This window comes from Caretta caretta, chromosome 11, assembly GCF_965140235.1.
Source record: "Caretta caretta isolate rCarCar2 chromosome 11, rCarCar1.hap1, whole genome shotgun sequence".
Taxonomy (NCBI): Eukaryota; Metazoa; Chordata; order Testudines; family Cheloniidae; genus Caretta; species Caretta caretta.
Genome location: NC_134216.1, coordinates 38,901,787 through 38,919,589, shown reverse-complemented (window position 1 = coordinate 38,919,589; position 17,803 = coordinate 38,901,787). Strand labels below are relative to the sequence as shown.

At 41.6% G+C, this 17,803-nt stretch overlaps 1 protein-coding gene across 3 annotated transcripts in view; it reads left to right on the top strand.

Moving 5' to 3' along the window:
* LRP2 (LDL receptor related protein 2) overlaps nt 1-17,803 on the top strand; it is a 180,735-nt gene that overhangs the window by 44,104 nt on the left and 118,828 nt on the right. For all 3 annotated transcript variants that reach the window (XM_048869191.2, XM_048869190.2, XM_048869192.2), the window contains exons 9-17: nt 2,138-2,257; nt 4,591-4,719; nt 5,593-5,762; nt 9,536-9,759; nt 10,863-11,069; nt 12,858-13,060; nt 13,959-14,099; nt 14,481-14,684; nt 16,772-16,964. In XM_048869191.2, the coding sequence (XP_048725148.2) occupies nt 2,138-2,257; nt 4,591-4,719; nt 5,593-5,762; nt 9,536-9,759; nt 10,863-11,069; nt 12,858-13,060; nt 13,959-14,099; nt 14,481-14,684; nt 16,772-16,964 (1,591 nt within the window). The remainder of the gene's footprint in view (nt 1-2,137; nt 2,258-4,590; nt 4,720-5,592; nt 5,763-9,535; nt 9,760-10,862; nt 11,070-12,857; nt 13,061-13,958; nt 14,100-14,480; nt 14,685-16,771; nt 16,965-17,803) is intronic.

Sequence of the window (17,803 nt, the reverse complement as noted above, 5' to 3'; positions counted from 1 at the left end):
TGAGTGAGGGAAGATATCAGCGTCTCAAGGGCCTAACTGGCTCCTACTACTTCAGTTGACTGCCTGTTCTCCGCAAGTGGGTTCAGGGAAGCAGCAGGAAACAGGAAGCTCCCTGAGAAGCTGGTGTTAATCAGTCCAGGCTCCTGGGGGTGCTAGAGAGATACATAAGAGGCTCCTCCCTCCTCCTCTCTCTCCCTGCAGCTCCTGCTGCTTTCCGTTATTCCCTCTCACCTTTTCTCCTGCCTGCCTGTTATGTCTCTTGTACCCTCCTTCCTCCACCACAGCACTCCACCATCTGTGTGTGTGTATCTAGAGCAGAGAGAATACATATGCACCAGCAGCAGACACAATTATTTACAATCTGGGTCCTACTGGCGCCCCCCCCCCCCCACAGTCTGGCACCTGAGGTGGCCGCCTCAGTTCGCCTCATGGTAAGGTCTGCCCTGTCTCCCCCCCACTATATCCCAGCCCCCTGTCCCAGCCTGGAGCCCCCTCCCGCACTCCGAACCCCTCGGCCCTAGCATGGAGTCTCCTCCGGCACCCCAAACTCATCATTCCCAGACCTACCCCAGAGCCTGCACCCCCAGCCACAGCTCTCACCCGCTCCTGCACCCCAATCCCCTGCCCCAGCCCATTGAAAATTAGTGAGTAAGCAAGGGTATGGGAGAGCGAATAACTGAGGGAGGGGGGATGGATTGAGAGGGGGTGGGGCCACAGAGAAATGTCAGGGGCAGGGGTTGGGGCAAGGGTGTTCAGTTTTCTGCAAGTAGAAAGTTGGCAACTCTTGTGCTCGGTGCTAGCCTCTGAAAATAGAGCTGTGGTGTTTTAAATTGGGCATTCATAATTATGGGAAAGGTCAAGAAAATACACTTCTCCCATTTAAATCGCACTTCTTGGAATAAGGTTGCAGCAAAATGACAGGTGTTTAAGGCTATGCTGCTGTAAGGTCTCCAGTGTAGCCTCTCTTTTCTGGCAAGTGAGAGCTCTCCTGCCGGCATAATTAAACCATCTCCAGGGAGCAGTGGTAGCTATGTCAGCAAGAGAGGCTCTCCTGCTGACATAGTGCTGTCCACACCAGCACTTTTGCCGGAGAAACTTATGTTGGTCAGGGGTGTGTTTTTTCACACCCCTGACCGATAAAAGTGGTTGTGTAGACAAAGCCTAAATCTTGTCCTGGGAAAGTGTCTCTGACCTCTGCTGAGTGATGTGATTGTAACATCAGAGAGCTGAGCTGCTTAGAGAATAGCTTCGGAGGGAAAAGGGGAGAAGGGAGTAAGACAAGGGAACTGAAGGAGGAAGAGAACGACCTCTCTGATATCACAATATCATCACTCAGCAATGAGCTGCTTGTAGGACAGAAGGAAAGGGAGGAGGAGTGAAGAACTGGAGAGGTAGAGGAAAAAGAAGCCCACCCATTATTTCATGAGTGCAGCCTAACTCTCACACGCTCATATTGCACTGGTTAATGAATGGAATAGAAGAAGAAACGCTTTCCCGACCACCCAACTATTAAGAAAGTCAGTGATTGTTGCAGAGATGTTGTATATATGTAAATAGTGAGGGCTGGTAGTGTTGCCAGTCGATGGCGCTCAAGGATATGCAGCAAGCTGCTGAGTTTTGTAGGATCAATAAAGCTTGCAGTTATGCACTGTAATGGCTGCCTCAGTGCAGCGATTTATATGGAGCTCTTACGAGTGGTCTATTTGGTTTTCATACAAGACTGAATTTCATCCTTTCACTGCTTCCTGAAAACTGAAATCCTCAAAGACTTCTCTAAACCTTAGCCCTCCTGCCTCTCTATCCTGCTAAATTAGATGTGTACGCCTGCATGCACACAAACACACATGGTACTGTGGAACAAACAAGATCATTGACTTTTTCATTGTTCCCTTCCCCCTTCCTTTTTTATACTGTCTAGTTAGAGCCTGATCCTGCCGCCAGAGCTGCCCATATTTGTTTTTGCATGGGAGTGTGGTTCTTTGCTTATGGACCAGTTTCAGGATGTGTTCTGCAAATTGTAAGCTCTTCACAACTGGCATCTTGACTTCGTAACTGCTTGTAAAGCACCATGCAGCCAGCTGCTATACAGATGACACTACTATTGGTCATTCCTGAAGTGACTTCATTTTATTTTTAGACATATCCCACTGTGCTGCCTTGAGCTGCCAGTACCGCTGCCATTCTTCACCATCTGGAGGGACTTGCTATTGCCCTGCGGGATATGTAATCAGCAGCAATGACAGTCGCACCTGCATTGGTAAGTGAACAGTAGAGATGCAGATATATAAGTCTGGACTTTTCTCACAGGGGTCCTGGGTATTAAGGATTCCACAAATATGAAAAAGAATCCATGATTATTGGATAAGTATGTGTGGGTGGACACATTGGCAAGCAGGTAAATCTTGAGAGTTACAAAGTTAAACCTCAAGTTGAATGGAAAAATAGCAAGAGAGCAAAAGCTCAGCAGCAGCATAAAACCACTGTGGGGACAGAGGAACAGGCCAGTGAGCGGTCATGAGGTCTTCACTTCCCAGCTAAGGAAAGACCAGTTTTTTAATACTTGGAGAGGTTGTTTGTGTTTAGAAAGGCTGACTCTGGTATGGCAACTTTATGTTCAAATCTGATGAAACAGCCCTTTTACTGTTCTTGAGAGCTTGATGCTCCATGCTGGGGTGTGTGGTTATACACCTGGGAAATCAGAAGTTACTCAACATTTGATCTATTATTCAAACTGACATTATGTGAAAATGCAGATTGTTGTGGGTAAGGTAAAATGAGTATGGTACATTACTTTGCCACTCTGGAGTGCTGTATCTCCTATTATGAATACATCATATAGCCTTGCATATAAACCAAAAAAAGTCTGTCATAATTTCAAGGTGTTGTTTGGCTTATCTACAAGTCATTGGGAAGAAGGGAATCACTGAAGTAGGTATCCAAGGAAGTAGATCCCCATGTAGCTGTTTGATTCTGTGTTAAAGCAAATGCACATGCAGAGAGCCCTCTTCTTTAACTCTGATTCAGGAGCAAGTTGGGAAACCTACTCTCTGACCTAATGTAATGCCAATCGCTCTTCTCTTAATCCCATTGATAGGCCTATAAAACAAACTCTCCACATTTGCTAGGAATTGTGACAGGATCTCAGGTGATATTCATCATGTGAGATTCAGTCTTGCACAGAAGAGATGGGCCATAGTCATTTTACTCAAAATCTAGCAAGGGATCAGTGGTTCCTCTCTTCTTCCCACTGACTCTCATGTAAAAGGGGAAGTCCCTTGCTCAACTCCTGATTCAGTAAGTAGAAGGTGGGGGCCAGCGGACATGTGAATAATTTCCTCTATTGAGATAAGAAGTGAAGGGGTTGGCTTATTAGCTGTAATGTTCAATAGGTTATTCTTTCACTTTTTAGTTTAAATTTAGTTTTACTGGTCATATACCTGAGGAATTCAGTGGGAAGTAGTTTTAGTGGAAAGCATTAATTTCCCAAACCCATAATCTTTTCATTCTCCCCTCTTCTCTGCTCCTGGTAGGGTTGCCAACCCTACCAGTTTCTCCGGGAGTCTCCCAGAATCAGGCTCTATTTCCCAGAGGCTACTGAAGCTAAACCGGGAGATTTTAGGTGCTAAAAGTCTGGCGGCGCAGTGTCGCTAAGGCAGGCTCTTTACCTGTCCTGGCCCCACGCTGCTCCCGGAAGCGGCCGGCATGTCCCTGGGAGGGGTGGGAGCAGGGGGGTGTCTGCATGCCACCCCCACCCCGAGCGCCGACTCCCATTGGCTGGGAGCTGTGGCCAGTGGGAGCTGCTGGGGTAGTCTTCAGCTACCGTAAGCTGGTAGAGCTCCACTGGAGTCAGTTACAGCCGTTGAAGATCTGGCCTATGGTTTTTGCCTGGAATTATAGAGCAGATCTATATTGTCTAACTAGCTCTAAGTACCTCAAAATACAGGGATCTACAGGCCATTCACTTGTAATATGGGTTTTGAACTACTCATCTCATCTGAACAGCAGTTTAGTTCTGTTCTCTCAGCCAAGTCTAATGGAATTACTGTGTTAGATAGCAGCACTTCTAAGAAGGTGGCTGTTGATATGTTATACATGCTAAATAGCTGACGTGATGTGCCTTGTGGTTGTACTGGTACTAGGGGCTATACTTCTGGGAGCATTGCACCCTCGGGTACCCCATGTATAGTCTCAAATAAGAGAGATATTTCTGAGCCCAGTCAGGTGGGTATCTACCGAAAGTATCTCATATTCATTCCATCATTTGCTTTCCATTGTTCTTGATCACTCTTGGAAGGTAGACACTGAAATCCCTTTGCTACCAATTATTTTTTCCTCCATTGCTTGCACAAACAGATTTGTTGTTCTCAGGCAGCCCATGAAGCTTAGGCAGCGTCACTGATCTTTTTCTTTTGAGGAAAAGAAAATAAAAGCATCTGTTGTCAAAAGGGAAACCTACCTACCAATAGCGACAGGGACTTTGCAAACAAATATAAGGAAAAGAGGGAGGACAATCTTCTCAGGCCTGCCAAGTATGACAGTGTCCTCCTTACTGGAAGCTGTGTTTATATGCGTGCCTTGTCCACCTAACAGATTTTGATGATTGTAAGATGTGGGGTGTGTGTGACCAGCTGTGTGAAGACCGTGTTGGCCATCACCAGTGTCACTGTGTGGAAGGTTATTTCTTGGAGCATCACCGCCACTGTAGAGCCAACAGTTCATGTAAGTAAATGGCGCCAAGTGTGGTTCTTGCTGTAATTTTACTTGTAAAGGAAATATTATCTTGTAATTTTCTGTGTATTGCTGAAAAAAAGTAGTGAAATATGCTTGAGTACAGCAGGCACACACAAAATGTTCCAGTGGCATGAAAGATTCTGCTGGTTCCAGAGATATTCCCTATCTGCAAAATGCAATATTCAGTTAGAAACAGGATTTTCAGACTGGTGGATCATTATTAGGCTGCTCACTCCATTTACTTTAATGGCAGCTTTGTCTGAGTGAAGTGAGCAGGATTTGGGTCTTAAATATCATCCACTGAAATAGATCCACTAGTCGTCTCCATGGATATATATTTTCAAGGCAAACTTTCAAAGCCTTCTTATTGGAGAGTCTCTGCTGCTATGAAATGCTCTAACGGGATGTGAGAATGAAGAATACATATGGGAAATGGCAATAAATAAAAATTCACAGAAGATAGGCTGCATGGCAAACTCAAAGAATATCCATCTCTCGTGGGAAAAAGGTCTTTTGAGAGAAGGTGGAGGGTGGCAAGAGAGAGAGGGAGAGAGAGAGAGAACCTTCTTCAGGATGTGGATATACACAGGTTTGGTAACATTTTCACACACAAGTGTTTTTACTGCACATTCCTTAGTTGCCTCCTCCAAAACAGGCTGTAGACCAGGTTGCCACGCAGTGCTTAAAGGGCCAGATTTGCAAAGGTGGATGCAATGTGTGCAGTCTACAAAAACAAAATCATATTTGCACCCACCAGCAGACAGGTATACACTCAATATTGATAAGTGTCAGTTTATACCTGTGTATTCTATTTGTAGTTTGCAAATACATTAATGCCTGTTTGCAAAATAACACTTTCAGCTGGTGTTGCATCAATTATTTTCTCCAATGGTCGTGATTTGCTGATTGGAGATATCCATGGAAGGAGTTTTCGTACTTTGGTGCAATCCCAGAATCGTGGCATTGCGGTCGGAGTGGACTTTCATTTTTTCCTACGTAGAATCTTTTGGACAGACACAGTGCAAGATAAGGTAGGTAGAAATTTCAAGAAAAATATGATTTTTGGAAGCAAAAAGACCCAGGAGCGGAATGTGTTGATAGTGTTTCATTTTTGTGAGCTGATGCAGGCAGTATCTTTGTTTTCTAACAAAAAAGGCCCTTGAGAAGTTTTACATTAATCACCACATTTTCCAAGCTATACTGTTACATCTGATATATTAAACAAAGCATGCTATTATATGGTGCTATCTTGAGCAACTTTTAATTTTATTAGAAATGGAGTCCAGAAGCCTAATTAAGAGAAATAGTAGACATTCTTTCAAAACTGGACAAATTTTTCTTAGTAATTTTTTGAAACCTGATCATTTAAAATGTAAAACTGCTGTGCTTTCCAAGATGATAAAAATCAGATTTCTCCCATATACTCCAAATGGGATTGTAATTGAGCTTTGGGTAACAAATATTGACAATATTTTGTGTAATGAGCCAATATTTTGTTACACTACTTTTTTTTTTAAAAGAGGAAATATGTTCAGTTTAAATCAGAGTAAAACAGTAATTTTCAGAAGTCAGTTTGGGGTACATGTCAAAGGAGGTAGGCTCATATTTTTCCCATTGTCTCTTTTCTCCTTCCCCAACCTCGTTGAAAAGAATAAAAGTTGCAGTTCAGTTGCATAAATCCAAAACTTTTATAAGAACTTTGTAGGGCAAGTAAACCAACACTGGAAATAAGCTGATAACTCTGTGTCTGGAAGAATCTGTATATTTCTGAGTATAGAACCGTGTCACTAATGTTACATGTCATGTTACCTACACACCCCATTTCTCTAAACTCTAGACTACCAAAAAAGAGCCTAATTTCAATAATAAAAATTTTTATAGGACACTTACTTATTGCCCTTGCTGGATGGGGAATAAGATCTTCCGGGTTCACCTATGACCCACTCCCTGCTGACCCTTATGTGTAGAGCAGGGGTCGGCAACCTGCGGCACGTGTGCCAAAGGCGGCATGTGAGCTGATTTTTACTGGCACGCTGCTGCCAGCCGGGGTCCTGGCCGCCAGCCCCGCTCAGCCAGCTGCTGGCCTGGGTGAACGGAACCCCAGGCCAGCAGCAGGCTGAGCGGGGCCGGCGGCTGGGACCCTGGCTGGCAGGAGCTAGCGGACGGAACCCCAGAGTGGCGGTGGGGTTCAGCCGCTCAGCCCACCACTGGTCTGGGGTTCTGCCCACTGGTGTAGTGTATTAACTTTTTCTCCCCGTAGGAATGTGCTCCTTGCAGAGCACCAGGACTGGCAGCTATAAGTAGTACACCATAAGTAGCACATTCCTACTTTAATACAACTACACCCGTGTAGGGACGACTGTGCCTCCCCAAACAGCCTGCCCCCTATCCGCCCCCTCCCACTTCCTGCCCCTTACTGCCCTCCTCATTAACCTCTGATCCATCCAACACCCCCTGCTCCTTGTCTCCTGACCGTCCTTCCCCCCAGACCTCAGCCCACCATCCAAGCCTCCCTGTCCCCTGACTGCCCCGATCCCTATCCACACCCCCGACCCCTGACAGGCCCCCCGGGACTCCCACGCCTATCCAACCACCCCTCTTCCCCATCCTCTTACCATGCTGCTCAGAGCACCAGGAGTGGCAGCCGTAATTAGTACACCAGAAGCAGCACATTCCTATGCGGAGCAATGTAATACACTCCACCCAGCCCCGCTCAGCCCACTGATGGTCTGGAGTTCTCAAAATATGTTCTCGCACCCCTTATCAAAAATAACACTACACTTAGCTTAAAAACTTGAAAACTTAGAAACTTAAAAACTTGGTATATTACAGTAATCATTAAAAAATGTATAATGTTAATAAATACATAGGTTTGATGAAACAAAGTAGTTGTACTTATGTGCCTGTGCTTAATTTGTGTTTTCGATGATTTACCGTCTAAAAAAATCTCGCATGTCTCGCACCCCCAGAAAGGGCATCTCGTACCCCCAGGGCATGTGTGCACCTCAGTTTAAAAACCACTGCACTAAACTGATAAGATCTGCGTTTTAATTTAATTTTAAATGAAGCTTCTTAAACATTTTAAAAACCTTGTTTACTTTACATACAGCAATAGTTTAGTTATATAATATAGACTTATAGAGCGAGACCTTCTAAAAACGTTAATATGTATTACTGGCATGTGAAATCTTAAATTAGAGTGAACAAATGAAGACTTGGCACACCGCTTCTGAAAGGTTGCCGACCCCGGTGTAGAGGGTTTGTACAGAGCAAGGTGACTGTCACTGTGCTGGTGTTTACCACATGTCTAAATTTGCCAGGCCTTCCACAGCAGAGCCACACCGTCAAGGGCCCTGCCTGGCCATGGAGAAAGGGCAGAATTTGCCCCATCGTTGTTAGCTTAGCAGAATTGCATTTTCCCCACAGAATATTTCCATTTATTATGCTTAAGACAGATGCAGCAGCATAGTTTAAGGTTGAGGCCAGAGTTTTACCTGTAAAATGTTTTTGCCTGCAATTATACTGTTGTTTTACCTTTTACTGTAAAAGGTACCAACACTTCAGTGAATGGACATTTCCATCAAAAGCTTTTTGTGGCAGAGACTGTCTATTTATCTATGTTTGTGTAACACATAACACAATAGAGCTCCAATCCTGTTTGCAACTTCTAGGAGTAACAACAATACATAAGGCATTCTCTTACATGTGAAATGCATTGTAATAAATATTTATTATAACAGAAATTACATAAATGTTAGAAAAACAAATACTATTAAACACTCTGTTAACAATTAAGCTAAGGTACAAACTAATCAAGAACATTATGAGTTATGCACCTACGACATTCTTCATCTCATTGCATCAATGCATTCTTCATCTCATTCATTTCATTTGCATTTGGCCTAAAATCCTCAAGATCCTCCATCACTGGGTTTAGAACAATGGAGTAGGTGCTTAAACAGTTCATATGTTCAACAATTTGTGGACCCAACTGGGTGGAGTTAAAATTGTGACCTTTTTAGTTCAAAGCTTTCTGGATTGTATTAATTTGTGGTGCATCGTAACATTGGTTTAATGTAGGCCCCCCGCCCCAGAAAAACACTTTTTTGGTATGAATCTTTATCGTAGCAAAAAGACTAAAAGACTCACTCGTTTGCTTCATCGGACTGTAGCTGTCAGCTCACATAAATTAAAATGGTATGTCTCCTTGAGCCTTATACTCGTAAGAGCCAGGGGCTACAGTAAGGGGCAGCAAAGGGAATGCAGCTCCCCCTCTGCTAAAGCAGGAGAGCTTTCAGTCCTCTTCTTCACTTCAGTGAGCAAGGCTTCCCTGCAGCTCCCCCTGCTTGCTTGGTTGGTGCAATAAGAGATCCTTCTCCTGTTTGTTTACTTAACCAAGGTTAGAGCTTTGCTAAAAGACTCACCCTTGGTTAAGCTGTTGAAAACTCATGCTTTTGCTGTGGTCCAGAAAAGCCACTCCAGGACTTTTGCCATTTTTACTGTGGTAGAAGTCATTTTCAGTCCGGTAACTTGTCCAGTCTGCAGGAATGACACATGGAGCAAACTCTCTGTTTCTGCATTTGGATCCTAAATTTCACAAAGATCCTCCTTATTTCTTTTTGCAAAAGCCTAGAGAGCAGCTTTAAAGGGTTTACATGGGTAACCACAGGCAGAATTTGGCCCCATATCTGTAGGGCCATGTGATTACCTCAGACATGACAACTACTGTGTGAGTAATTAAGATGACTAATGGAATGTCATGGTAGTTAATAGTTTAGGTTAATAATATGTATTTTATTTTCAGGTGTTTTCTGTTGGCATTGATGGTTCCGGTATCCATGAAGTTTTAAATGTTTCACTTGACACACCTGAAAATCTCGCAGTCGACTGGATTAACAATAAACTGTATGTAATTGAGACCAGTGTGAACAGAATAGATATGGTAAACTTGGATGGAACTAACCGTGTAACTCTTATTGCTGAAAATCTGGGAAATCCTAGAGGAATAGCACTCGACCCAACTGTTGGGTAAGTGATACAGGTGAGGTAATGAGAAAAGATGGTTAAAATCCCTGTATTCGTATATAAAGGAACAGTAACTAAGAAATAGTCAATAATTGTCTTTTGAAATAAAACATAAAAGGGAGGTCTTGACAATCTGTGTTCTACTGGCTGATCTCTTGTTTCACAAGAGTTATGGGTATTAAACCCAGCACCACAACTAAATTCCAGTTTAAACATCATGCTTGGTTTGAAAAGTTACTTAACCTCTCCCTTTCACATCCCTTTGTAGTATGGCTCATACATTTGCCCCTCAGAAGTGTCTGCATTTCATTGTGGGTGAACGTATTTCTGTACATGATGTATTGTACAGTGTCACGTTATTTGTGAGGAAGACTATATAATTATAATTGATAAATAATATTACCTATATACTACAGATATGGACTAAGACCCTAGCTATATACCATGCTATAGAACTGTCTGTTACGGCAGCACTATGAAATGCTTTTACTCTCATTGTTTGGAGCCTGAGTATTATGACAAGATTTTGGCCTTCAGTGTGCACGTGCAGCTGCCATTGAAACCAATGAGAATTGTGATGTGCATCCCGGGGGTAGAATTTTTCCGTAAAGGTTTTGTTGTGGCTGCTAGCTTCTTGCTGTTTGGGATGCAATAGTGGGTGAACCCTGTAACGCTTGTGTTTGTCCCTGCCCCATATACTTCAGCAGTACGTTAGAGGCATGAAAAAAAATGATCTTCCTCTGGGACAGAAAGATGAGTTTCTGTTTATTGCCCTTTATAATGATGAACTGCCCACGTGGTTGATCCTGGCTTTTTCCTGGTGGTCCGTTTGGTTCCTCTGTCTATTGCTGTGCACATTAGAAGTTCCATAAACCTCTGGGTGAAATCACAGTCTTTCTGAACTCCATCTGTAGAGAAAACTGTAGGCCAGATCCTCAATTGGTGTCAACTGGCATATTTCCATTGTGCACCAATTGATATTATAGCTCCAACTCTAAAAATGTGCTGTTTTAAATGATGAAACAATTTGAAAAGTCCACATAAAATGTAGCTTTTATATAAAATCTCAAGGAAATGTGGGACCTTAATTTTTTTTTCTTTTATAGTTATTTATTTTTCTCAGACTGGGATAATCTTTCCGGCGATCCTAAAGTGGAAAGGGCCTTCATGGATGGCACAAACCGACAAGATTTGATAAAAACAAAATTAGGTTGGCCTGCTGGAATAACTCTGGATATTGTATCAAAGAGACTTTACTGGGTGGACAGCCGCTTTGATTACATTGAGACTGTAACTTATGATGGGCTTCAAAGGTAGAAGAGAATTTTGTTTCTTATATTTTACAGGCCTGTTGCACTATGTCTGGTTCAAGATCTGTCTAACCAAATGAGATTCCCAACATCTAAACTATAACATAACTTGAATGTGATATAGGACACCTTAATTTATGAGAAGTGTCACTCTGACGGTTGGAAAATGTTAAATTCCTCCACTGTACCTCATGTTTTATGCCTATGTCCTATTTTCCCCTTGATTATATTTTTGCACTTCCTTCTTCATTCACATTGTTTTGTATTGTCCACTCCCATGATACATGTCTTTTGATGGCATGCATTTTTATTTCTTTGAACACTTTTTACATTTTCTTTCTAGGTCTTTTCCTTATGCTAGTTTGTTACATTCATTTTAAATTTGAGCTTCCTAAACCCCACACACCACAATGGAAATAAAATGTTCTGATTTCTTCTCTTTTTGATTGCACTTCAAACCTAATCACAAATCTACAGTAACAGCTATTAAAAAGCCATCATTTACCACCATTTACCACACACAGTGATGTCTGAGACATTGCAGTCACTCCTGATATAAAAATAGGGAGTAACCACAGTATCTCAGCTACCACAGAAGTAATTGTTGACTTTTAATGGTGACCACTGAATTTATTGTCTACTATTTATTGTTTAGAAGCTCCCTCACCTCTACATTGCTAATAATGGCCTCTGTGTTTCTCAGACATGAGACAAAAATTGTTCCCTTTCTAGTTCCCTTCAACATCTTGTCCAAGAAAACAATTGTCTGTCAAGTCAACAATTTTATTACTCAGTTGATTGCTTCATTTGCAAGAGAGCGTTTCTTCATGTAAAAGCAATGCTGGTATCTTTGTTTTTCTCCTTATATCTGCACTTTTCAAGGCCATTTTCATGGTTTAGTAAGGCAGGAATGCAAGTGGTTAGAACAATCTCTATTTTTCTAAGATAAAAACTTATCACTTATTGCAACATTGAGTATCTTACATTAATGTACAAATAATGCATTTTTGAAGTGAGTCAATGGTATATTTTGAAAGTGCTCTTAAAATAGAGTTTAATGTCCTCCTGAGTAACACACCAGAAAACCACAGCACACGTCTCCTCACAACTGGAGACCGCTGGAGGTATAGAATTTGACCTACATAAAGGAAAAGAACCGTCAGTCATAAATCCAAGTTCATGTTAATATATTTAATAGTAAAGTGTTGTTTAGAGAAGTAAACACTTTGCATTATCCCTATAATTGATCTAGCATACATTATTGCAGCGTTTGTGTGAAAACCATATTTTATGATGTCTTTTCATGTGTCCACATTTAACTAGTGCAGGCCTCTCTGATTTGACCTTCTGTAGCCTTCTCCAAATTTTCCTCTTGACTTGTTCTTTTCTCCAGTATGTCCTGGCATTTTATCTTTTCACCATCCCAGGCCTCTTCTGTCTCCTGTCCCATGCTTGTCTGATCTCCTCTCTGTGGAGACTGTCCACTTTCTGCTTCTCTCATCCCCTTAGTAATTTTGAGTTGCTTTCTGCATTATTCACTCTTTGCCTACCCTGCATTTCCTCTGAGACATTACTCTGCATATATCGTATCAGCTTCACTTCTTAGACCACTCTTGGTCTTTCCCATCTATGTATTGGCAGCTTATTTGTATATAAAAGCAGAAGCTAATGATTTAGTAAAGTTTATCATGATTTAGTAAAGTTCTATTTTTTGTTGTTTTTGATCAAAAGGAAGTGAAATTATCTTTTTGACATTATTCTACATGTAACCTAAAAATGTTTTTGTAACAGGAGAACAATAGCTCATGGAGGGTCAGTGGTTCCTCATCCTTATGGAATAAGCCTTTTTGAACATAATGTTTATTTTACTGATTGGACAAGGATGGCAGTGATGAAGGCTAATAAGTTTGCAGACTCTAACCCTCAAGTTCTCTACCAGTCTTCACTGAGGCCATATGGAGTGACAGTTTACCATGCTCTCAGGCAGCCATATGGTAAGCCAACTGATTGTCAAGAGAAGTGTTGGGATTGTCCTCTCTAGAGTTGCTAAAAGCAACACTAGACAGTTATATTAGTTGCAAAGAAGCTGATTATACAAAATTTAAAAGCAACGTCTGAGTAATGTATTGATATTTGGAAGAAACAAACTTGTGTTTATGAGCAATTTTCACTTTTATGGCTTGATCCAGCTGCCATTAAAGTAAGTGGACGTATATATCCATTGACTTTAATGGCGGTTGGATCAGGCCCTCAGTGACAAGTAAATATTGTATGTTAGACATAACTATGTACTGAGTGTAGGGCTATATCTACACTACCACTTACGTAGCTGTAAGTTATGTCGCTCAAGGGTGTGAATAAGCCACTCTAAGTGACGTAAGTTACACTGATCTAAGCGCCAGTGTGGACCAGGCTGTGTTGACATCAGAGCTTCTGTGCTCTGGTTGGGGGTGGATTAATTAAGTTGATATGAGAGCTCTCTTCCATCAGCTTAGAGTGGCTACACGAGAGGGCTTACAGTGGTGTAGCTGTGCTGCTGCAAGCTCTCTAGTGTAGCCATAGCCAGAATACAGAAACTTATAGACCAAAGAGTTTATCTTAAAAGCTATGGCCCCCAAACTGCAATGTGCTGAATACCTTTTGAGAGGTGCTGAGCAAATTGAATGCCAGTTAACTTTAGCAATAGTTGATGATCGGGGCCTCCTGGGAATGACTCAGCATCTTACAGGGCCCTCCATATCATATTTTCCTATGGGAGTTTTGCCCTCATTAGTTAATATACCTCCAAATGATTTGCCATAAATACTGAAAAAATGTCTGAAAATATAAAAATTGATGATGTATGGAAAATTTATAGCATGAAGATTTAATCCCATCCATATTATTTTCCAGTAAGAAATCCTTGTGGAAGTAATAATGGGGGTTGCGAACAAATCTGTGTTCTCAGTCATAAAACAGATAACGATGGGCTGGGCTACCGCTGCAAATGCACCCTGGGCTTTGATCTACACGTGGATGGGCGACATTGCATTGGTAAGAAAATGTATTAGTGGCTGTTGCAAGTGGAATACCCTGCCACATCACCATATGTTCTTTCAGAGATTCCATTTTTCTTCTTTCTTCCATTTTCCTTTTTCAGCCTCTATTTGCTTAAATTCCATTTCTGCTCTTTCCTTTTCCCTCTTCTTGAAACTCTAATTTTTTCTCATTCTCTTCTTCTCTCTCATCTTCTACCGATCTCTCTCGTTTTTCCCCAGTCCCTCTGTGTTATGTGTTTAAATTTTATTGTCAAAACAAACATTGCAAAATAAAACTAAAAAGTTCCTTACCTTACATTTAATTAATTTTGAATCATCTGAGCCTGAGGAAGCCCTTTAAGTCACTAAAATCTATACATGTTCTTTTCTTTTATAGCTGTGCAACAGTTTTTGCTCTTTTCATCACAGCTGGCAGTGCGTGGGATCCCATTCAATCTGTCCACCCAGGAAGATGTGATTATCCCAGTGACTGGGAGCCCTTCATACTTTGTTGGAATTGACTTCTGTGCCCAGGATGACACCATTTTTTTTTCAGATACAACTAGAGATATAATTTATAAACAAAAAACGGATGGGTCAGGTGAGATGCAAACTGTTGGTTTGGTTTCTCTATGTGTCTTCATATGAAAAAGCTGGATATTTGCCTTGGCAGGAAATTTTGTAACTTCCTGCAAATTTTAGCCATTTTGCAAATGTACTCAAGCCCCAGTCTTACATTCTTTGCACACCCAAACTGCGGTGGGTATGCAGGCCACGCAAAACTCACGTTTTGCAATAGCAAAAAACAGTAGTCTACATGTGCCCTGCTGCTGTAAATGATATGTCTTTGTACCATTGCTGCCTGCTGTGTATCCAAGCTGGATTCACCACTGGCCATATGCAGGTGACCTCTCCATTGCTGCTTTTCCTGTAGGAAAGGGCAGCTTTAAATTACACAGGTGTCATCTCCAGTCCTCCATACCTAGGGTGACCAGATAGCAACTGTGAAAAAACGGGACGGGGGGGGGGGTAAAGGCACCTATATAAGAAAAAGTCCCAAAAAACGGGACTGTCCCTATAAAAACGGAACATCTGGTCGCCCTATCCATAGCCAAACCCAACCCTCTATGTTAGGACTCTGCTCGTTCTCTGCAGGCCACTGTTGTTTGCACAGGATGTTGTGATTAGCATGTACCACTGCAACCCAGCTCTGGAAGGATATTATACCGCTGGAAGCCCTCAAGTAGGGTTTGCACTGTCTTTTACCAAGGCAGAGGGTACTGTGATTCTGGTTCATTACATATTCACATAGTAAGATATGTAAATAATCTTGCATTTTTAGAAAATGCCAGCTAATTGAAACAATGATGGTAAAATATCAAAACCACAGAAAGGAGTATCCTAGAGAAATGCAGATGAATATCAATCCCAGTTTCAGGCTGAGAAAGTACAATCACAAATATTTATACTAATCTTTTATGGGGCTACTGTAAATACCACTCTGAAAACATTCGAAAAGATAAGAAGGCAGTAAGGAGCCTTCCAATTCCTTTAAGGGATCTGCAAGGACTGACGCTTGCATTTTGTGTTATTTTTCCCTGTTTAAGGGCATACTACTACAGTCCTCACTCAGGGAAAACTCCCACTCAAGTCATTGTTGGATTCTGTTTTATCCTCATTTCTTTCCATTATAGGTGTATATGCTGGCTAGCATAATGGTGCCTCAGTCCCTGACTGGGAGCCCTAGAAGTGAAATTGAAATGCAAATATTGAACAATAATAATCTTAATGTGATTGTGTTATCCATAAACTGACACTTCTGCTGGTCTTTAGCAAACTTGGCAACTTTGTCACTAAGAATTATTCCTGCTGTGTTCACTTAGGAGTGAAATATTTGTGCCCCCTCCTCCTACTCTCTCAACTAGTGCCAATTCATCAATTCTGCTATGTCTTTAAATGGTGAAAATTAGGTGTTTCTTGTTTTTATCTCCTTCCATGAGATAAGTGAAGACTCTGGCCTGATTGTTTGAGACAGTGCAATATAACAAGAGACCACACTAGTTGTGTGATGATTAATAAGAATCATATTTGTGGTATTGTTAGGAGTGTTCCTGACTAAGGTACAGATTAAGGACCAGTTTCTGTCCTTCCATACACATGCACAACCTCCCATTGACTTCAGCAAGGGCTGCATGCACATATGAGAGGGGAGAACTTGGCCTTACTGGACTTGACTCACTCCTGGATTAAACTGGTGAAAAATCCCCAGAGTGCTCACCACCCAGCTCCGTCAGGGAGCCTGAAGTTGGCCAGCGCTGTTCAAACAGTGGGTAGCTCTGGCTAGGGGGAGGGAGGAAGCATGGCCAGGGTGCCTAAAGGATGTGCTGATTCAGTGCGTCCCTTAATGACCACCCTTTGTAGGACTCCTATGAAACCCTGTTTGCAAATTATAGCTGCCCTTTTCTGGCCAAACCTTAATTTTCCTTTTTCTAGGGTGAATCCCCCTGAGTGCAGCAAACCCTCTCTGGCGCAAGGGGTGCAATCCAGCCTGCTATATCATTGCTCGGTTACTCATAGATAATTAAAATGATCCAAAAGCACTCTGTTCTGTGAACAAAATTGTGCTTTCCTGTGATTTTATCCACATCCAAAGGACTGAATTTATACTGTATATATTGCAAATTCTAGGCAGAGAAATTCTGACAGCCAATAGGGTGGAAGGCATTGAAGATTTGGCCTTTGATTGGATCTCAAAGAACCTGTACTGGACAGATCCTCGATATAGGAGCATTAGTGTTATGAGGTTGACTGATAAATCTAGACGAACCATTGTCCAGAATTTAAATAACCCTCGATCAATAGTGGTTCATCCTGTTATTGGGTAAGTCTGATTTCGTTTTTACTTTAAAAGCTGCAAACAATTGTATGTTTTAGCAGCACCAGCACAGGTTAAATTTACCTTTCAGAATTTCTGTTTTTGGACTTCAGCTCCTTTCCAAAATATTATCTCTCTCTCTCCAGCTTCCCTCTGCATTTTTCTTATCCTGGCCCAGATTACAGCACCCCAAGCAAAGTACAAGATCATACATATTGAGCATGAAAGGAATATTCAACAGAATTATCTTTAAAGGCACAGATTTTTTTCTTTTGCTTTTGTCTATTGATATAAAGCCAAGAGAAGCTTGTTAGTTTTGTATCATTTGGATTAGAAAATTGCTCTCCGCCTCCACAGTCTAGAGATAAAGTTATATATGTATTATTTTAACACAGGATAGTTCTGAGAAGTATAATTTGGATCCTTTTATGACTTTCATTTTCTGTATTTGAATAATTATGTTTGAAACTTGTAAGATGCTGCTGTTTGTCTTTGACATACACTCTAAGCAATAAGATTCTACTTTGTGTAATACAATGAAAAGAAGAGGCTGTGTTTCTTTTGATGGAAATGCCTGACCTTAATTGCAACTCTCTATGCAACTGCAGCTATGCTAAAGTGTCACTTTCACTGCATACTTTAGGTTCCTATCCCTGTTATAGAATATCTTAATGATTCTGTGCATATTTTTCTTAATTGCATCTTCATTTTTAATAACCCATTCCCCTTGGGGGCTGAGTTATCCTAAAAGTGTAGTGATGAGCTGATAAGGAACATTCTTAATCTCTAACCCTTGGAATGTGAAGCTTTGTTCACTGGTAGAGTTGTGTTAAGTAGCTAAGCTC